Below are 23,182 nucleotides of genomic sequence, written 5' to 3' on the forward strand. Positions count from 1 at the left end.
TAAACTATACTGTACTGTTCCGAATATTTCCGTGGAAAATTAGGAGAAGCAAAGCGGTCCTACCGTTGCATGCGTCGCCACATGAATTGTGGTCCCACACTGGTCTAATCATGTTTCATGTTTGTTTTGTTAGTAAAAATTACTGTAGTTTATTAATCACATGTGAGTTACTCCTACGATACACAGGAGCCTTGAACGTTCTTGCAATAAGTATACAACAATTAACAAAAATATATCAATTAATTTATAATTTCTTTTCTCCCGATATCTGTCGTTGTGGCATATGTTGGAGAGCTGTATAGTTGCATTTTTTTTTAAAAGTGTACGATACAGGACAAGATTCAACAATTCTCATAAATAATGTGCGCCAATCTATTAAAATAATCACTAATTTATTCCAAGCGAAACAAGACACTCCGCAAGATTCCAAGTCAGGACTTAGGACCCCTTTGCTTGAGTTTTAAATTCAAAGTTGAAAATATTTTTGATTTTAAATCGAAAATTATGTCTATTTATGTGAAATTATTTAAATTTAAATTAAGACAAAAATTGATTTAAGGTTTGGTTATATTTACTAAAATCTTATATACATTTGAAAATTCCATGTTATTTTATTATCATATTGAATTATACTAATTCGATCTCGTCGGATTGTTAACATTATTCTTTGGAAAGCTTTTTAAGATCTCTTTAAAATATAGTTTCATGATATTTATTATTTGTTTCCCTTAATAAAAATCTCATGTTTAAGTTTTTATTCAGGAAAAAAAATTAAAAAAATATTATAAAACTATATTTTATAAGAGTGTCAAAAACGTGCAAATAATGTACGTTAATATGATGAGTGAATTTATTTTACGTATACCCTCATTAATATGTTTTTATTGGCCAGTACTTTATTAATAATTATGACCCCTGCACATGAACAAAAATTATGAATAGTTTCATTTCAACAACAAAAAAATAGCTGTCAGTCAGTGTGCGTACCATGAAAATGTTCCTTCTTGTAAAATTTTCAGTGTAGCCTTAAGTTATGATGGAATCTTATACTTTAGCGTGGAAATCCATGCAAATTATGACCATATCAGTCTCACCACGATTCAAAGTAATCTGAGTGATGACACTTACGAGTGCACTCCACTATCCAGGTTGGGCTTTTTAGGATGCAAGACATGACATGAGAAGAGACAGAGGGCATTCATGCAGTATCAATCATCTACTATGAATATTGCATCGGATAATTCCGCATATCATTCTTCTCTCCATAACAACGACCCAGACGTTGAGGGCTCGATAAATTTCTAGACGCACTGATATTCAAATTTAAGCAATCAATTGTTGGGAAATATAAATAATTGAATTGTATATTTATGGGATATTCCTCCTCTCTAAAGAGATTGAAAAGGTGTGGCCTCCAATTATTCCCCCGACAGTACGTAAAGAGATAATCTTATAAGCTTTGAGCAATCATCAAGCTTCAGAAGAAACTTTACCCAAGCTCCAAATTTGAGATTAATCTCAAGATTACGTGCTAATTGACTCAATAATTAGTTTAACGTACTAACCGTGTTAGAAATACTTATAAAGTACAATATCTCGATGATTGATAACTTGTTAACAAAGACGTTAAAACAAACAAGATCTACCCTACCAAACTGCATCTAATAATAACGAGGCCGAATAGCTGTAAGTATGGTATTTGTTTTCTATTTTCCATGCATATCTATAGGGCACTATCATAATTGTGCTTCTAATTGACTCCAGCGGTGCTGGACATGATTTAGAAGAGATGAAACTGACTAGTCACCGGTTCAAGGGGCCACTTGCTTCTTATAAGTAGCTTTGATGAATGAGAATTATGGGGACAAGGCAAATAAAAAGTCTAACCAACTGACTAAAACTTGTATAATATCTCTGCTCTAACCTTTGTATAATCAAGGCTAGAGTAGACGTTGCCAAAGCAACGAGGGTCTTGTCGTCCGCCCTCTTTGTCAAAGAATATGCCTACACAATTTACTCAACATTTATATATATAATTTATCCGAATATAAATCTTGGGCTTATTTGTCAAATGGTCTCGATATAGATTTATTTTTAGTAAGTCATCTTTTTAGCTAAAATCGAATAAAAATTTAATATTTTTCCCGAAAATATCTATCTTGGTTATAATAATTTTCAAATTGTGTTTCCGTCACTGATGGGGATGCCGTTATTGTCGTTGCAGCTTAGCTGACTGCGAGAAATTAAAAAAACGCGTTGTAATCTGGAATTCTACATTATTATTATGTGGTTCTATTTAGTTGTTTGGTTTAACGTTTTGCAGAGGTGGACTTATGATCGGCGGGTCAATAGGGTTTTGTGGAAAATTCCCCAATTATGTTTTCATGGGTCTGTTGTTAGTTTGTAAGTTTGTATTCAAGTGGTCCACAATAATAGCAACAATGCTTGTTTCCTTCTCGAGTATTTCCACATGTGAATACAACATTTCCGTGAGCAGTTGAACTATATGTGGCAGCTTATTCTCTTATTCATGACGTTGAACTTTAAATTCGTATTAACCGCACATCAGGGATTTTATTGATTTTTAAGAGTAAAAATACATACTCGTATAAAAATCTACATTCTCCCGGCCTGATGTTAAAGGGTTGAGAAATGACTAGGGTTGGGTTCTATAAAAATAGAAAAGGTGGTAGAGAGTCCGAAAGCACTACCGAATAGAATTATTGGGCCTGGCAAAAGCCGAAAGGCCCGAAACATCTTGGCAAAGCCCAGGACGAGCAAAGTAAATCATATAGTATTGATTAACAATTAAACGAAAAATACATGTACCAGATGTTTAGTATTTGGGTCACAGCGCATAGGCTGTCCAGTGCTAGTCACTTGGTGATGTTCGAAAGATGGGCTAAAATTTTAATGTAAAGCAATTCAAATATCGCATAAAACATCGCTTAAAAGCTTGGTGCAGAGCAGGTGGCACGATTTGTGCGGTTTAACTATCTCAATATAAAAAAATATACTACTAAAAAACTAAAGTGTTTTTGTTTTTTCTTGTTCATCCCAAAATTTGTTGCTAGAGATTTAATTGAAACTAATTATCTGTCACAAATGATTGGTTATGAATTGTCATCGTCTAAGAGGTCGTTTGGTAGACCGGAAATTAGTCAGGTATTTAAAATACCTAGGAAGTGCTAATATATGCAGGTGTTTGGTTGACCTAAAATACAGGAAGTTGAAGTCACCAGGAAATTACATTAGCCGTAGAACGTAGGAAGTTACTTGCCCACACCCCCTCGTTTACTCAGACTTCCTGCATCACGCACCTAATTTAAATTTTTTGTAATATAACATAAAACTACATAATCTACTCTAAAATAATATACTAATACATATAATATTAATAATAATTAATTAAATTTAAAAATTATATTTATTATTTATTTATTTATTCATTATGTGCAACTTAAAATATTATTGTGGGACACACGTAAATTTAATTTTTATTTAATATACCGGGAAAAAACATAAGTTGTTCTAAAATAATATATTGACACATATAATAGTAGAAATAATTAGTAAATTTCAAAAAATTATAGGATTGTTATTATTATTGTTATTTTATGTAACTCAAAATATAATTGTTAAATTGTATTTCTTCATTAACAAAATTATAAAATATGTTCATTTCATCTAATAAAATAATAAAGAGAAAATGACAACATATTAATAATATTATTTTGTCAAAACCTTATAAATATCAAAAGTCAGGAATAAATTGAATACTTAATTTGTTTAATAAATTAATATGTAAATATTTGTATAAAATACATCTTAGGTCAATGTTATAATAAGGAATAATAATATATAAAAAAAATATTGATCAAATTATTTTTATAATAAATTAAAGGATAAAAATGTTATTCAAAATTTATTAATAATAAATTTAAAATTTAGTTAAACAAAATAATGAATATAATTAGTATAGAATTCACTTTTATCAATCAAATATGTTTATTAGACATCCGATATAATTTTGTCAACTAAACATGTTTATTAAACTTCCTAGGTAGTTTTTATGGAAGGGAAATGTAAATATCTCTGAGAAGTTACTACCCACATCCAACCAAACGAGCACTAATACTACTTCACAAACATTCCCAGATCTCACAACTGCATTAAAGAATCACTCAGCAAACAAAATCAATTACTCCTGTTTATGTCCTTCAGATTAGTTGATTATTTTGTCTAAAGTGACCCTCAAGAATCTTTATATTGAGATAAAGAATTTCGACATGATATTTTTACATTTTTATGAAATATAATTTAATTATATAGATGTATTTTGATATATAAGTTAAAATTTATTTTTTATTTGAAATTAATTTCTTGGAAAACTAGTTCTTAACAAATTCTTCCATTTGTGCAAAACTAGCTCTTAGCCAGCGGTGTGAAAAACGCAAATCAGTTCTAAGCGGTAAGAGGACCTTCTAGCGCTTAAGCGGTAAAACGGACGCTTAAGCGGAATTTTAAGCGGGTCAATAAGCGGATTAATTAAATATAATTAAATATTTAGTTATAATATTAATATATTTAAAAATAATATTATGTTGTGTTAAGAATATGCATTTTTAATATTTTTGATAAAATATATTTTTTAATTTTATAATATAAATTCTAGTTCTATCATTAAAAAATTAATATTTCAAAATTAATTTTTTTTAAAAAAAATTAGCAAGTCAACATCACTTTGACCGCTTAATTACCGCTTAATCCGCTTAACGACCGCTTAATCCGCTTAATTTTAAAAAACGTTTTAATCTCCCGCTTAGTACAAAACCGAAGCGCTTTAGGACCAATTCCGCTTAGACGGCCGCTTAATGCGCTTTTTACAACAATGCTCTTAGCAAATTCCTCTATTTGTCCTGAAAATAGATAACTACTTTAAAACCCAACACAGACAGTATCCAACTACTAAAAATTCCCTTACAACAAGACATATACCATCAGATCTACTGAGGTTCGGTGCGAATGTGATGCAAAGAAAACCCGTTTTATCTCTGACCATCTACCAATACCATATTTAGCAACACCTTCAACCAGCTTAACTACCTCATTCAATGTCCATATAAGGTGATTTTTCCTCCGCATTCCACCATTTGCTGTAGGTACAGTTGCTATACCATCATCAGAACTAAATGGATCCGTGTGTTGCAGCTGCAAGTCATCCTTGACAAAGTCAGATGCTATTCTTTCTGAGTTCTCCTCAACTTTCTGTGGTTTACTTGCAAGCTATAAAGATAAAATCTCATTCAAATATTTGTAACAAAAATAACAATTACCAGTTCGCAAATCCAAGAACCAACACATTAGATCCAAGCAACGGCGGATCCCGCTCCCAAATCAAGAGTGGTCGTATATAATATTTTATAACGGCAATTAATAGATTTATATTAACTTGTTGAATTGATTATACTAAAATTAAGTCTCAAATCGTTTTTATATATTAACTTTTTTCAATTTTACCACTTGAATTAGTCTAAATTTAAAAGTTCAATCTCTATTTATTCGATTTTTTTATACGATAGCATGACTAATTCCATTAAATATTATATCCAATTTATCTTTTTTGTCCATCTTGATTAAAATGTCCAATACAAACTGATAACACTGAAAACAAAAATTTAATATTCAGACTATTTAATTTTTTACCGTTCCATAACATTGTTTTTTACTGTTTCATAATATTTCTTTACCTTTAACCTTATCTACAATACTAATAGTATTATGTTTTTTATGAAATCTAAATATTTAAAATTCAAATAACGTACCAAATATTATTCAATATTAAAGATATTTAAAATTCAAATATTATTTTATATATCTTTAATAGGTGATATTTTAAATTCAAATATTAAAGATAAATTAGAAAATTAGAATAATAGATTAGAGTTATTAAATAATATACGAATATTATTTACAATTTCCTCCTAAAAACTAAGGATTAGAATGTCGATATATTTGCTGTTCGAATTATCATCAAGCTACCCTCTCTTTAAATGCCGTCATGCCGATGAAATTCGAAACAACTTGGAATACTAATATTTACATGATGAGGAATTTGAAACACTGAAAAATTTAATGATTTGGGAGTTTTCTTTATTTTGGTTGGGGAGGAGCACACAACACATACTAATATTTACATGATGAGGTATTGTGACAAAAACTGAATAAAATATGATTTTATCAGAACTTGGGATTTTGCAAAATACAAACACTTTATCTGCAATTATATAGGATTTCTACTGTCAATAATGAAAGTCTTTGCATTAGTACTGACTACTGAGGTCGGATCTTCTTCTTTTTGCATTATAAGTATCTCGTCTTTGGTGAAATTTAGTCAGACAAACAAACCAACAAGTCCCACAGGTTAATTTTAAAGAAGTTTGTAATGTAAGATATCAGGCTCTATTGCTCCACCTTATTCACAACACAGTGTTCACAATTATTCAGATATCCCTGTTGAGTACTCAAGTGGGTTGAAATGTCAAACCACACGTAAGAAATTCAAGCACATGTCACTGTGTGCCTAAAATAGCAAGTAGGATCATACATTGTTGTGATGATATTTGTTATTTAGTCATCTAGACAGAGTTTATAGAAAAGCAGGAAGGGCAATAATACTGAAAGTATAGTGGATATATAGCTTATCTCAATTTTCTTAAAATATGCTCCCTTCCATTCTATGATGGATGTAGAAGGCAGCAGAGTGGGTGTTGCCCCCACTTGATGTTATAGGCTGAACTAAATGTTGTAAAATTTTGGCTAAATGTTTTTTTGAGCTGATTAACTTACTAGTACTATATCGTAATATTGATAGAAATTCGAGAGGCTGAACTAAATGTTGTAAATTTTTGGCTAAATGTCTCTTTGGAGCTGATTAACTTACTAATACTATATCGTAATATTGATGGAAATTCGAGAGTACTATGACAAGAGAAATATGAAAAAATTATTTTTTTTATTTGAGATTTTAATAGTCAATTAGTGGTTTAACTAATATTTCTAACTAGTTTCTTCATGGATTAGTATTTTATTTTTTTAAAATATATATCTCGATGATCCAACCGTATTTGATGTCAAAGATTTATATATTTTAGTGATACTAGTAGTTTGACTAATACTTCTAAGGGCTTTTTTTATTCATAACCACGTTTTCAATCTTATTTTCAAAAATACTACCTTCTCCAATCTTATTTTCAAAAATACTACATTCTCTAAAATATTTTTAAACCCTAAAATATTTTCCAAAAATACTGTGGTTGCATATGCAACCATATATGCAACTGAATTCCTGATTTGAAGTTTGAATTCAGTTGCATATATGGTTGCATATGCAACCACAGTATTTTTGAAAAATATTTTAGAGAAGGTAGTATTTTTGAAAATAAGATTGGAGAAGGTAGTATTTTTGAAAATAAGATTAGAGAAGGTAGTATTTTTGAAAATAAGATTGAAAAAACAGTATACAAGATAATTCCCCTACTTCTAACTAGTGTTCTATCATGTATTGGTATATTATTTTTAAAAAAAATATTTTTCGATGATCCAACTTTATGGATGTCAAGATCTGTATATTTTAGTGATTTGACAAAAATTTCGGGAAAAAGTCAATTTATTTGATTTGAGAATTTAACAGTCAACTAATTGTTTGACTAATGCTTCTAACTTGTATTTTATCATGTGTTGCTGCTTCAAATTTAAAAAAAAATATTTTTCATTGATCCAACCGCATGGATGTCAAGTTCTATATATTTTAATGATATTATAAAAAATTTGAAAAAAATAAATTTATTTGATTTGAGATTTTAATAGTCAACTAGTGGTTTGACTAATGCTTCTAACGTTTAATATATTATTTATTAATATATATATTTTAGTGGTTTATTTATTTAATTTCAATGATACGCTAGAGTCCATTACATATACTCCCTCCGTCCCTCTGAGAAGTATACATTTGGAATGGATACGGAGACTAAGAAAAGTGTATAAAATAGTATAAAGTAATGAGAAAGAGAAAGAAAAGTAGGTAAAGTGGTGGGATCCATGCATATTTAATTGATAGATTTAAAAAAGTAGATGGAAGTAGTGGGTGAGTGGTATTTTTATAGGGGAATTATCTTGTATATTGTTTTTTCAATCTTATTTACAAAAATACTACCTTATCCAATCTTATTTTCAAATCTCTAAAATATTTTCAAAAATACTACCTTTTTGAAAATATTTTCCAAAAATACGGTGGTTGCATATGCAACCATATATGCAACTACAAATCCTGATTTCCAGTTTCAGTTTTCAAATGTCATTTTCGACCTCATATTTGGAATATATATATATATATATATATATATATATATATATATATATATATATATATATATATGAATATATATATGAACTCGAAATCAGGAATTCAGTTGCATATATCGTTGCATATGGTTGTATTCAGTTGCATATGGTTGCATTCAGTTGATTCTATTGCAATCTAATGGCCCCGCCAGGGGCACACCATACATCGGTTGCAACTTACAGTTTTCAGTTGCATATGAGGTTGCATTTAGTTGCATATGAGGTTGCATTCAGTTGATTCTATTGCAATCTAATGGCCCCGCCAGGGGCACCCATACTTCAGTTGGAACTTACAGTTTTCAGTTGCATTTAGTTGCATATGAGGTTGCATTTAGTTGCATATGAGGTTGCATTCAGTTGATTCTATTGCAATCTAATGGCCCCGCCAGGGGCACCCATACTTCAGTTGGAACTTACAGTTTTCAGTTGCATTTAGTTGCATACTCCCTCCGTCCCTTTTTACATGTCCCTTTTGGAAAAAAAAATTGTCCCAAATTACTTGTCCACTTCTCTTTTCAAAGCAACTTTTTGCATGTTTTTTCAAAATGTAACAACTTCCAATGTTTGACTAGCATATATATATACACAACTCTATCTAATTCATTACATTTATTAGGGATATGTATGAAAACAAGATATCCACCTAACATTTTCTTAAGATGCGTTATTTTTTCAAAAGGGACAAGTAAAAAGGGACGGAGGGAGTATGAGGTTGCATATGAGGTTGCGTGCAACCTCATATGCAACGGAAAACTGTAAGTTGCAACTGATGTATGGGTGCCCCTGGCGGGGCCATTAGATTACAATAGAATCAGCTGAATACAACCTATGCAACCATATATGCAACAGAATTCCTGATTTCAAGTTCCAGTTTTCAAATGTCATTTTCGACCTCATATTTGGATATATATATATATATATATATATATATATATATATATATATATCCAAATATGAGGTCGAAAATGACATTTGAAATCTGAAACTTGAAATCAGGATTTGTAGTTGCATATATGGTTGCATATGCAACCACAGTATTTTTGAAAATATTTTAGAGAAGGTAGTATTTTTGAAAATAAGATTGGATAAGGTAGTATTTTTGAAAATAAGATTGAAAACGTGATTATTAATAAAAAAAGCCCATTTTTATATTATAAAAGTTTACTACTTTGAGAAATTTTTGAAATGTATAGAATTAAATGGGACATCCCGAAAAAGAGAGTGCATAGAATTCAAAAGGACGGAGGGAGTACTAAACAAACCACCGTAACTACTCTCGTTGTCAAGAATACACGGCATGTTTGGAGAAATCAAATGTTACACAATACTAGACTACTAGTTGTTTGTTGTCGTTCTCATTCTTTACGGGTATATCGGGATTGGTGTGCGCAGCTTTTAAGGACGCACATATTCTCTTGGATCAGTCCATGCATCTCAACCCGTCTTTGCTCTTTAACTCAAAACTCTGTCCCTCCATCCCGGCGGTCCCTCACTACCAAAGGTATCTATATCTGTCTTCTTTGTTAAACCTCTTTAATTTTCTGTTGGTCTCTCTTCTTTTGCACATTATTTAGTTGTTTAAAACGTTCAAATTATTTCTTTGAATATGATATCGCCTGCTAGAGTCTATGCATGACAGTGAAAGTGGACCTTAAAACAACAAGTGTATTATTTATTGATATTATTATTATTTTTGTCACCACCATTTATTGATATTTTTAACTTATTCTCCTAATTAATCATCTTCTTTTCCTTTTCTTTTGTCTCTGTTTCTTTCACGTGTTGGATGTCGATGGTATTGGGTGCATTACTCACAGTTACTTAAAATAAATAAATGGATTAGAAGTAAGAAATAAATAAGTTGATAAAGTGTTTGAAACCATGATAAAAGATATAGCATTCTCAATTTTTTTCTAAAAGTGCTTATGCTTATTTACACAAACGAGTCAAGAAAATTAGCCACTAAACAAACGGGCGCATAGTTTCATAATATTTTTCTTTAATTTTATTTCTGAATAATAATTTGATGTTGGAACCCTAATTTAAAAAATTAAAATTTCATGAAAAAATATTACGTAATTATAAAAATCTTAAAATACGTGAAAATAATAAACGTATATCAAGTGTAGTAGTTAATTACTTTCACTAATTACCTTGGTCATGCCTTAAACGGACTGCTTTAGCCCTGCAGGTACGATTTCTTTGTCTAGATTCTTAGATTATATTATAAAAGTATTATAATCGGAATAAGAAAAATGGACTTATTTCTGAGTAGTCAAAAAGTAACCTTTACTAATTCCACGAGCACTCTGGTGGAAAATCTCATTATTAATAATGGTGGACTAGTATGCTTAGAATTTACATCCACGGCGAAACGAAGAGCATCTCACATGTCACAGATAGTGAAGCAAATAAGCATGCAGAAATTCTCATTTGAAATGATTATTATGATGATACACACACTGATAGTGGGAAGTCATCCGTTTCTTTTTCCATTATCTCTCTGTATAAGTATCGTTGTTCAGCTGGTGTGACAAATGATACATATGAATTCTTGATTGCTTTTTTATTACTGTAATTGATTCAAATTTTTTAAAATCAGGGAGAACAAATCTCGGATTTGAAATATTCCACACTAAATCCAACTCCAAAATTTATTGAATTTTGAATCGGCCGGTTTTTTTATATATTAAAATTTGAAAATAATATAGTAAAGCCTAATATATTTTATTTAAGTATATAATCATTTATCGAGGTAAAAAAACTAAATGAAATTCATTTGATATACTCACCATTCAAATTTAAAATATCATATATAAAAATACTTAATTAAATTAAAATATTTTATATCTATTGCATAGAGATTATTTTTGTGATCCCATACAAAAACTTTAGGAACACAACTTGATAGATTGTCACTAGCTGGTCTGTCACCAATATTGAAAATACTCCATGATCTCATTTTAAGTCGTCCTGATTTACAACGAATATTCAACGTATATGTCTTGACAACTCCCACTTGATCTTTTCTTCCTCTAAATTCAGCACATTTCGAAATGCATTTAATCCCAAATTCAACTGCACGAATAAAATTTTAAAGAAAGAATAAATAACACACAAGGCATGCCCACGCATGGAGATGGAAGTACAGAACTAGAGAGGTTGCTTTTCGGTAATGCAATCTTTTGATTAAAGGCTTATGATCAGTTTTAAGTAGCATATAATCAAATCCTACCTTTTCTCTTTAATCAACTGTTTTTAATCGCAGTTTTTCTTCTATAGAATCTCAATATCTCATCTGCTCACCTTTATTCCTTTACTCTTCTTCACTCTTTTCTTTGGTTCTCTTAACATAAACCTATTAATCACAACTGCCATCGTTAATGTTGAAATATAATATAAAATCTATTTAATACATTACTCTAACATCTTAAAATTTTAAATGAATTGGTTCTCAACGTGATATAAGAGCTCTGATTTGACGGAAGTCTCAAGTTCTACTCTCGATCACCTCAATATTCTCACAATTTAATATGAACACGAAAGCATTAATTGTCCGTGATTACTCTTCCAACTCAATAGTGGGATCCATTTGGGGCATTCCCCGTAAAACAGAATCCTGTGTGTGCGTTTTGAGCCTCCTGTCAAAGTCCTCCAGCTGGGCTAACGGGGCATGTTCAAAAAGCAGTGAAGTGCTTTGAGTCGTTATAAGAATGAAAACTAATAATCTTTCTTTCGATCTGTTCTCCACTTCTCTCCCTCTCTTGAGTTGTTGATCATTAACATAACCTCAACACTTATTCTTATTATTACCATCCTCTTCAGGCTCTGTCCTCTGCCTTTGATTACTTCCTCTTAACTACCAAACACTTGTATTCATCACTATACTTTAATTTGTCTACTTTTACTACACTTGAGCCTTATGTTTCCATAACTAAATCATTTACTTCTCCATCATATTTCATCATCTTTCATCTGGTTGCTAAGTTCGCAGGTATGGACAAGTACAGGAAACATAATTATACTTCTCTACCCGGAGACAGCAAGAGATACACGAGTCGCGGTGAAAGAGATCAGAATCCTTCCTTCTCATCCACTCTGCTGGACCAAATTTATCGGTCAATTGACGAAAACAATGATCATCGTGTCGCGGTTGATGATGAGGTTGTGCTTTCCAGGGAGACTGTGACGATTAAAAAGAAGAAACAGTACATTTATACAAGTGTTGAGAAAAAAGAAGCAGCACATTTTCAGCGAATTGAGAAAAATAAGGCCTCTGACAACATATACCAGAGGAAAAATGGCGAAAATTATGGCGGCCTAATGACTTTGAATTCAAGTTGGAGCTCTTCGGATTCTAGCTCTGGAGGCCTCTTCTCCTCCGAAGCTGATTCAAATTATGGAGTTTCATCGTTGTATGCTCATAGGCCTAAGCCTATCAGGACCAGCACCGAGAAAATTTCACACGAAGAGAAGCGAAAGCACACATCTGACAGTGTCGTTAAGAGATCAAAATTGAAAGCAGTACTTAAGATTTACGGTGATTTGAAAAATGTGAAGCAGCCAATTTCACCAGGCGCTAAGCTGGCTAGTTTTCTCAATTCGCTTTTCAGTGCACGAGAAAATACTAAAAAAGGAAAATTTTCAGGAGCTAATTCATCCACCGCTTCTGCATGCTCAGCTTCCAGGTCATGTCTAAGCAAAACTCCATCAACAAGGGAAAAATTATCTGACAGTGCCGCGAAAAAGTCAGTGCGGTTCCATCCTGTCAGTGCCAGTATGGACAAAAGTAGTCAGCTGCAGCGCGGCAATAGGGGAAATGATTCAGAAGTTCCTGATCAGAGAAACCGCGTGAATGATGAGGTAATGTATGATCTCAGGAGGAAAAACCAGAGAGTTGAAGAAAGAACCAGAGAATTGCTGCAGAATTACGCGAGGAAAGCTGAATCAGAGAGCGACGAGGATGAAGATGAAGATGATGATGATGCTAGTTATGCAAGTTCTGATTTGTTTGAGCTTGATAGTCTTAACAATTGTGGAATTAATGTAAGGGGAGATTACATGGAGGAATTGCCTGTATATGAAACTACTTATCTTCATGCTAACCTCCTAGCTCTGCAGACTAATTAATACTAGTAGTAAGCTGTAATCTTGTGTATCATTAGCATAATTTTATTTTTCTAGTTTCTGGTTTTGGCTTTCTGAGAAATAAAACAAGATTGTTATGAGGGTTTTTCTTGTATTGCATCATTAAAATTCATTCATTAATTAATTTAACATCAGATATAACAAACATGCGATTCACACGTAAGCATGTCTAATGATATGTCTAATCATAAAGGTTTATCCTCTGTTATCTTGATCATCCGTATAATTATCATTTGAACATATACTAAGTTGAAGCGTTTACTTGCCTGCTGCAGTTGAAGAATAGTGAAGAGATGTGTATACAAAATTGGCATTCACAGTTTTATTTAAGTATTTAAACATAAGCAGACTTCCTAGTACTGCTAAGTAAAAGGGCCAGTAAATCACAACAGTTTATTTGTGCTAATCACAGACTATCTTCATGCTATATATATTTAAAACTAATACAACTTTTAATGTAAAAAAAAAAAAGTTGATTACAGTTTAATCAATCTTTTGAATTATTGGTGGATCAGTATAATAGAGTATATCACAAAAGTAAAGGCTATCCTATACCTAGCTGGAATCAAACGTGTATAGACTTCATTATTCGCAGGTTTATTAATGTTATATATTTCTTTAAGTAATTATATATATAATTTTTCAAAATATAAATCATTAAAATAAAAATTAAATACAAATCAGAATCACCGAAATGTAATGTACATCACCTAATTGAGTCCCACATAATCTATCCCATATCCCAGAGTCTGTCGAAACTCCAGATAGTCCAAGAGTTCAAATTTCACCTCCCAGGATCCTTTTCAAATCGAGAAATTTATGCTATAATAATATGAATTTCAACGAATAAAGCACGGAGAAGTGAAACGCAAGTAAGATGGAGTGCACGAGCAGGGATGTGCAGTGACATCTTCATTAATCCTCTGTCGCGCATGCACACGTCCAGTAATTTTCTCCATCACTTTAAAGCGAGTATTATATATTTAAAAAAGATAAACCTGATACTACTCTACTTTAAAATATAAATTCACAAAATATGAGATCGCAGAATTAGTAAAAAGAAAAAGAGGAAAGTAATTGTACACATAGGGATCCTAGAAGGAGGGGCCCTAATCTCATACAAAGCCTGCCAGCCAGATGAATCGTATTGGTTACAACTACTTTATAACTGTTACAACTGCCTCCCAAGTGGGGCTTTACAAGTTCATTTTATAGCACTAACTGCTAAGTTTAAGCAGAATTAGCATCTGTCAAAGTGAAACCCAGAAGAAAGGATGTACAACAAGTGGAGACACACAGAATGAAAGCACCAGCAGCTGCAGAAGCTGCTTTATCAAGGAATAAAAGGGATGGACTTAAAGAGGATTGTTTGGGACAAGAAGAAATGAGAGACACAATTTAAAGGGTGAAAACGAATCGCACTCTTTTCGGTGATCCCGAGAAGAATCTACATACTCTTTTAAACATTTACAATCTCATCCCCAGAATACCACCATGCATCACAGAGCTGTCAATGTTCTCAATTTCTAATAGAACATAAGATACTATCTACTGATATTCTTTCTTAAATCTATCAAAATATAATACGGGCAAAAAGAAATTTCAAACTACCAGACTAGCAAAAGGAGCGAGAGAGATACCTTGGTCATACTAGATACACCAGCGTTGGTTCACTATATATATTTCTCTCAAAGAAAGAAAGCCCCGCTCCAGTTTAATTATAACTAACAACCATCTCCAACTTTGGTCAATTCCTCTGGATTTTTTCTATTATAAGTAATGTTCAGCGCAACTAGGTTCAGACCACATTTTACATGGCGGATATGTTTACAAGACCACATTTATCACGAGAACGATACAACATATTATATATACCTAGTATTCTTATTTTCATTTAGAAATGCAACAGAAAGAAAAAAAGAATACTTCTACTCTGGCTACAAGTACCCTGATCTCCTTTCCAGAACATCCCTACTACTATGTCCAACAATCTTGACTCCACTGAGATTTGGCGGAAACTGTCCTTCCATTTCTGCTAGCGCTCTCACCCGAGCTAATATCGGAGCCGGAATCGGAATAGATGCATTTTTCCGGGAACTATCCACCTGCAACTTCTTAGCCAAGTCATTAGCATATATGCAGAAAGCTTCTAAAACAAGTCATTAGAACATTAACACAAGGATGTCAATCCTATCACTAAAAACTTAAAACACTATCCAGCTCTAGACTTGGTCCCTCATATCGATGAGATTGATCATGCAAATTGTGAAGGATGAGAAACATGTCTACTTGGATATACTGAAAGAAGACTATTGCAACTTAACAAGTGTATGAACACACCAAAGAGGAGTACAACATTATAAATTGGTTTATGCCCACATAGTATTGCATCATACCTTAACTGCAAATGTGATACCTCGGCAATAAATAGAGACAAGATGAAAATAAATAAATAAAAATAAAAATCTGCAGACAAATTGCGGAAATATAGCTTACCCCTTTGTCTAAGGGCATTTGTGCAAAACTAGCTCTTAGCAAATTCCTCCATTTGTCCTGAAAATAGATAACTACTTTAAAACACAACACAGACAGTGCTATATCCAACTGCTAACCATCCTGATGTTTCTATAAAAAAATATTGAAAAATTGTTTTACAGTTCATGCTCCTTACAACAAGACATACCTTCAGATCTACTGAGGTTCGGTGCGAATGTGATGCAAAGAAAACCCGTTTTATCTCTGACCATCTACCAACACCATATCTAGCAACTCCTTCAACCAGCTTAACAACCTCATTCAAAGTCCATATACGGTGATGTTTCCTCCGCATTCCACCATTCGCTGTAGGTACAGTTGCTATACCATCATCAGAACTAGATGGATCTGTGTGTTGCAGCTGCAAGTCATCCTTGACAAAATCAGCTGTTATCCTTTCTGAGTTTTCCTCAGCTTTCTCAGGTTTACTTGCAAGCTATAAAGATAAAATCTCATTCAAATATTTGTAATAAAGATAACAGTTACCAGTTTGCAATAAAAAAATAATCGATTTTGCAAACAATACACCATACAACGCAATGACATAAATGAAAAGCCCAATAAACAAGCCAACAATGAGTGAATTAACCTAAACATATATGAGTATGTGACTAAGATTTTAGCGAATTTCTTTCATTGCCAGGCTACAGTAGTTTCTTTTTCGCTCCATTTAAACTCTTAGCTATTGGCATTGTCAAAATATGACCTACAAAGCCCAAATCCAGAGAGCACAAGTGACTTCGTATTTTCATAATTTATAGTGAATGATGAAAGCATGACTTCAATTTACATGTCCAAGCCCTTTAATGCAATTGCAAACACCTTCCACTTTCTTCTTTCTCTCTTTTTTTTTTTTGCATTGAATAAGTCTCCGCAACACGCTAAACAGTTCATAGGCAATTTCTGAGTTGGATAAGCTCAACCAACTAATATTTATCTTTAACATCAGCTCCATTCGAGATCCTAAAACATATAAGCCTAAGCTGCTACTGTGCTTAATTGTTTCCCTTAATGTAAGAATTCGATTCGAGATGTACTTGCTCTCTTCAGAGCTGATACCACTCTTAGTCCAGAAAGCCTATCACTGTACCCGTCTCTTTTTTACACATTTATATTGTGTGCAAGGGGAAAAGCAAGTTTCCACTGAGATGGAAAATAAAAGCGGAAGAAACCCATATCTCATGCAGCAGAACTCTTCCTCTTCCTGCCCACAGGCAATGGAATCTCACTCTATATATATATATGACATCAAAGCTCACTTAAAGAGGACAAAGGATGCAGAAGTAAAAGCAGAGAAATAAGCACTGCCAACATTTAAAAAAAAAAGCACGAGTACCAGAAAATAAAGAATAAATGAAAACTGAGCAACATAAGGTGGACACCAATAAACACTTGTGGAATCCAGAAATTGACAAATATGACATGTAAATAAAATTAAGAAACCAATCAAATTTTTATGGGGTTTTACAAAGTCTTACAGGTTGTTGAAACCTTTCAGGGGATGACCCTGCTTTAGTAATTTTGTTCCCTTCTTCACTATCTAGCCGAGGATCACAAATTTCAAATGCCTTTTTGACCGCTCTTGAGGGCATGCCCAGTTCACTTGGTTGAAGTTTCTACATATCAGATAAATATCATGTTCAACTTCTATGTCAAAGAGATTGGTAGACAACTAAACATTAAATAATGATTGAATACATGCAGTTCCATCAATATACTATTACACAGCAGGTATGAACAGTAAGAAAAAGCTTTAGCCTTGAGCCAAAATTTCATGATCCATAAAAAGCCTACCAGGTCTTTCACAAACATCTCATATGCAACTTTTGTCTATGGGACATGGTTTTTTGAGTTTTGTGAGGTACTTTAACAGAAAAAGTAGAGATGTACTGACATGGCACACATCAAGCATATCTAGATTTATAGTTTCACATGAATTGCTCAAAAGAAAATTAGAGCAACATTACCTAGGGTGAGGCACATACCAATATGTGGAGCAGACAGGCATAAACTAGTACAAATCATATTCAGAGTCTAAAAGGAGCCATGTATGTTTCAGGTTTACTTCAGCTAGTTCTTTAGACAATAAGTTACAGAGAACCACCTAAATTATTTGCCATCTGACTGATCGGATACATGTTTAATTAAAGAGCAAACGGCACCTATTTGTGCCCTCATGGTATGCTGGCATATAGAAACTACCTAAAATTGTTTCTTATATAAATAATTGTGACCAACCACCACAGACAACTTAAGTACATTAACTTAAATTAGTGATTCCATGTAGTTTGTAACTATATACAGTCTTTGTTTAACATTACCATAAGAGTCATATAATTTTCCCTTGGACGACCCCTTCGAACCCGGGAAACATATGGAATCTGAATTCCAGAACCTCCGAGAGAATCCTGCCTCATGACATACGGTTTCCCGTCTGACCTGATATTTTCAATAGGATTAACAATGGGTCGTGGAGATGATTGACAATGTCCTGACCCTTTCACCTTAGAGGTTACTTTGCCACTAGTTTCTCTAGTTTCTCCTTCTGAAACTTCCTCAATATATCTTTTTGTAGGTTTCCGAACTCTTTTGTCTGCTCTCGATTCTGTGAGAACATCTTCCTTATCATGATCATACACCACATTAGCATTTCGCATCCTCTTGCCAGAACCATTTAGATGACTCTCCACTTCTTTTTTTGCAACATATGATGAACGTTTCCAAATCTTATCACTTGCTCCTTTAATAGGATCCTTGGTATTATTAACGTCATCAATATTACTGTTTTCTTCTTTACCTTTCTTTACCACTTTATTGTTTTCTATTACAAAAGTTGTACTTGAAACATCACAGGAATTAGTTAGTCCCATAGAAATCCTCCTTTTAAGCCACTGTTTGTCCTTGTTAGTAGTTACTCGTCCAAATAATGCTCTGAAAATTTCATGAAGTTCCCGAACTGAAAGATTGTTCAGGCATATTTCCCCCTTCACCATAGAGAAATCGGGTTTTGAAATATTACAGGCACTTGAACTTAACGATTCACTTCTGGTCACCCCAACCCGAGGATTTGAGCATTCCCCACTTTCCGACAGAATACTTTCAATTGAACTTGGTGCCAATGAAGGTACTACTTCCTCCTATAAAAAGATGGAAAGCAAATCAAATACCTTCTACTCAACCATTTCAGAGTTTAATCCAAGAATAATAATACAAGTAAAGCTGTAAAGTTTAAGTAACTACTACTACCCTGACTCTAGAAAGTTAGAAACTAAACTTTTTACGGAACTAACACAGCCAATGCATCGTATAATCGTATAAACATGTCAACGTATAAGGAAGTTACATTAAAAAAAATCCGAAAAAACGGAAGCCAAAATTGTGGCCAGGGGGTATATTCACCTATGTTGCACGGGGACGCCTACTAGGTGGAGTACCGCAGTTTGGGGACGTCCCGGGGACGGGGACGGCTTGGGGACGGCCCCAAAAAGTTGGGGACAGCAGGTTAAAATTGGGGACGTTTTCTGGAGTAAAATTATAAATATACCCGTCCCTAATTAAACATAACATAGAAAACCCCATCTCAGTGGCTTCTATTCAAGTTATATACATTATTCACGCGTTCTTCATATATACATACAATCATAACTCTTCTCAAACTACTTTCTCTCTCAACCAAATAGACATAACTCATTAGTTTTCAATGGAATCACAACATGGAACTAGTGGTACTGGATATGGACATGATGAAAGTGGAAGTGGATATGACAATCAACCTCCTTTGTGAGCCTGAAATGGAGAATGAGTTGATCTCCGGTGATATTAATATTTGAGGATGTTGCATCTGTCCTATTTATATTAATTTTTTTAATTTTTTATTAATATATTATGTGCCGTCCCCGTACCCTTTAATTTTGAAATTGTCATTTCATGTCCCCGTCCCCGTACCCGTATATGTTCCCGTACCCGTCTCCGTGCAACCTAGATATTCACAATATGACATTGTGCAAATGATAAACGTCTTCTTAGGGTATATGTTAATGGTGTTGGAGAAATTTTTGCACTGAGTAATGTCATTATAGGAATCTATTGAGGCTAGCTTAGATTCCAAAATTCCACGCATATAGAAACTTCCAAAAGTAAACTTTACACTAATTTTAGTGGACACTGCTGCTAACAATATGTTAGAGGCTTGTTTCAACCTTTAATGCTTGGGAAAGTTTTTGCGCTGATGGTATATTATTCCAAATTCATCTCATTGATATGTTAGTATCAGTTATGGTTAATCATTTATTAATTCCCTAAACTTTGTTATGATAACATTGAGAGAATAAAGTACATGATTTTTTACCATAAAATTATCTACACTCATACGAAATCTAACAAAAATAGGTGAACTTGTATATTTTATAGAAACATTTCCCATGACAGTCTACCTTCACAAGTTCCTTTCAAAGTCGGTAGCAGGCTACTTAGGATTAGCAATTAAAGAGTGGAAGATAGTATTTGATATATGGCTCTAAATATGCAGCTAAATATATACTCCCTCCATCCCAGAAGCTTGTTTACGTTCACTGTTTGCACGCATTTTTAGGCTCCTATAAAGTATAGTTCCATAACAATTTTTTTTTATTAATTTATTTTTTTTGCATAAAAGTTTAAAAATCAAACTTTTATTCAGGGAAAAAAAATTAAAATTATATTATGGAACTATACTTTATAGGAGCCTCAATATGCGTGCCAAAAAGTAACGTAAAGAACATGTTGGGACAGAGGGAGAAGTAGTTATAAGATCTTATACGCAAATTAGAGAAACAATAGCTGAAACAAGGGAAGAGAAACTCTTCATATTTGATGCCTTTTAGTTTCACCAATATCGAAGGAAATTAATATAGAAAGTGTGTTTACATTGCTTAAAGAAAATTATACCTGTATTTGGGTATTTGACTTCATCGAATGAATTTCCAAGTCAAGTACTTCCCCTGACTTATTTGAGCAAGTTTCTAGATTCTCAGATTGCAATTTACCTGAAAGCAACTTAAAATTAGAGATAGCACAGACGCGAAGCGAAGGACTACGGACTAGAGTACAAGGGAAAAAAAAAAGACCAAGAAGAATCGGCTAAATGCTAAACCAAATCACAGTATTTGCAGTGGATCTTGTTATAAAGTTTCTAACAAATAGAATATCATACAAAGAGCATATCAGTTTACTCTGCTTTTTAAGTTATTGATTGTGTTCTGAACTATCCAAGGTCAACCAAAATGCAAGACTATGAAACACAAACAAAAAGGAATGATGGTACTACATATTCCTTTCAGGTGAGCTGTACCTGAAGAACATTTATTGTTTGGAGTGCATTCAACATCCTTTCCTGTGTCAGCGAGGTTCCGTGTACTCTTCCCAACATCAAGCAAGTCTTCAACCTCATAAACTTCTTCATCCGTCGCAGGCACCAATCTCCCATCACCTTCAACCTACATTATGTACACAGAAATTAGTACTTATAATCTCCTTGGTTATTGATAATTAACTCTGATATCATCCTTAATAATGTAAGCATGCCCTGGTGTGCACCTTTATATCTTCATCAGCTCCTACACAATATCTCCTTTGTTGGATAAATATATCCTCTGGATTAGCTATTTGATGTCATTAACAGTTAGACCTTACAAATCATAGACAACTCTATTCTATAAAATTAGGACATGATTATTAGATCAACCTATATCCATATTCAAGAGTAATATAAAATCCTTTTTAATGTAACAGAAGTTATTATTGCATATCTGAAAGAGATATTCCACTGCAAGGTTTCATTTACAACCACGATGATTTTATTAGCTACGTCCAGCTAAGAAGTTTTCAGTTTCCTGTTACGTTTAGCTATGAATAATAGATAAATGATGCATTCAATACAATCAGCGGGAGGAATCTAACAATGAGATGCACAAAGTGGAAGCCTGTGATCGCTTCAACAAGCAGTCTCCTATTGACCACATATATTTTATCCTATTCTACAAATGTTATAAAACCGTAATCTTTTCTTTTTCTAGGAAAGAATTTCATGATCTTATATATATGCAATACCCAAAAATTCCTTTTTTACCGCTAAAGGTTCTGTTGTTCACTCAAAATTCTAATTGTATTCAGCGTGCACACATAAAATTTGTAGGATTACCCGAACGAGCTGGTAAACAACAGGATCAGCAATCAACTTCGGTGACTTCTCAGCAGAATTAGTTTTCGAGACCTCTGATTCAGATTCAGCATTTACCTCTACTTCAACCACTGTTTCCATGGAAATCCACCAGAAGCCAGTTGCAACTCAAATAAACGAACTGTGAAGTTTAAGGGGAAAAAAATCCCCAACAAAGTTAAACTATATTTATGCTTTAAAAACACATACCACACATCAAAACCCCTATTTTTAACAATGTCAAATTGAACCCAAAATTCCAACTTTCATTTTTTTCCGGAAATTTTCCACTCAAATTGATCATCACTAAAACCTAAATATTTACAGATACACCCTTATACTATGTCTTTGTCAACATAAATACACACGATACACACACAGATATGTAAGTAATTTGAAACGAACACATAATACAACAGTTCAAATTGATCTCACCATAGAATTGTAAGAAATTAGACTATGCAGATGATGCTAATCACTCCCCGTGATCCTCGGAAACTGTGTCAAGAAAAAGTATGCAAGATTAGTAATTATTAATTCAATCAAACAAAAAGAAACAAGAAAAAGAATCAAATTAAACGAAATTTACCTGTTGCCCTGATAGAAAATATAGTACTAATTTTTCAAGAAAATTTCAAGAAAGGGGAAATTTAAATTTAATAGAAAATATTTATAGCTTTTTTTTGAAGCTCAGTCTGGCTTTTCTCTATCTTGGTCGCTCACGCTCAGTAATACTGCAATCGTTATCAAACAAAGCCCGGATTTGACAATTTAAATTAATTGGATTTAATAAAATAGCTTGGAGTCCGGACATGTAATGTATTTTCAATGGACAGAATTACCCCTGAAAAATGATATTGTAGGACAAAAGTACCCCCACAAGGGAAATATGTACTATTT

The 23,182-nt window shown here is 32.9% G+C and overlaps 2 protein-coding genes across 5 annotated transcripts; one reads left to right on the plus strand and one right to left on the minus strand.

Moving 5' to 3' along the window:
- Positions 1-12,028: 12,028 nt before the first annotated feature.
- LOC108207731 (protein BIG GRAIN 1-like B) lies at positions 12,029-13,631 on the plus strand. The gene has a single exon (XM_017378161.2). The coding sequence runs from the start codon at positions 12,400-12,402 to the stop codon at positions 13,531-13,533; it is 1,134 nt and encodes a 377-aa protein (XP_017233650.1). The 5' UTR covers positions 12,029-12,399; the 3' UTR covers positions 13,534-13,631.
- Positions 13,632-15,293: 1,662 nt separating this feature from the next.
- LOC108209800 (uncharacterized) lies at positions 15,294-23,047 on the minus strand. Of its 4 annotated transcripts, none has more exons than XM_017380918.2 (10): positions 22,872-23,047; positions 22,718-22,780; positions 22,265-22,424; positions 21,416-21,560; positions 21,013-21,110; positions 18,408-19,223; positions 17,565-17,702; positions 16,235-16,522; positions 16,048-16,104; positions 15,294-15,656 (listed from the first exon to the last, which is right to left on the minus strand). In XM_017380918.2, exons 3-10 carry the CDS (start codon positions 22,382-22,384, stop codon positions 15,489-15,491), a joined length of 1,830 nt encoding a protein of 609 aa, XP_017236407.1. In that variant the 5' UTR covers positions 22,385-22,424; positions 22,718-22,780; positions 22,872-23,047; the 3' UTR covers positions 15,294-15,488. The 4 variants fall into 4 exon arrangements, with proteins under 4 accessions (XP_017236407.1, XP_017236408.1, XP_063944127.1 ...); XM_017380919.2 differs by having other exon boundaries at positions 16,235-16,447; positions 22,872-23,027; XM_064088057.1 differs by having other exon boundaries at positions 15,294-15,665; positions 16,235-16,447; positions 22,872-23,027.
- Between the last annotated feature and the right edge of the window lie 135 nt (positions 23,048-23,182).

The sequence above is a fragment of the Daucus carota genome, chromosome 2 (assembly GCF_001625215.2).
Source record: "Daucus carota subsp. sativus chromosome 2, DH1 v3.0, whole genome shotgun sequence".
NCBI lineage: Eukaryota > Viridiplantae > Streptophyta > Magnoliopsida > Apiales > Apiaceae > Daucus > Daucus carota.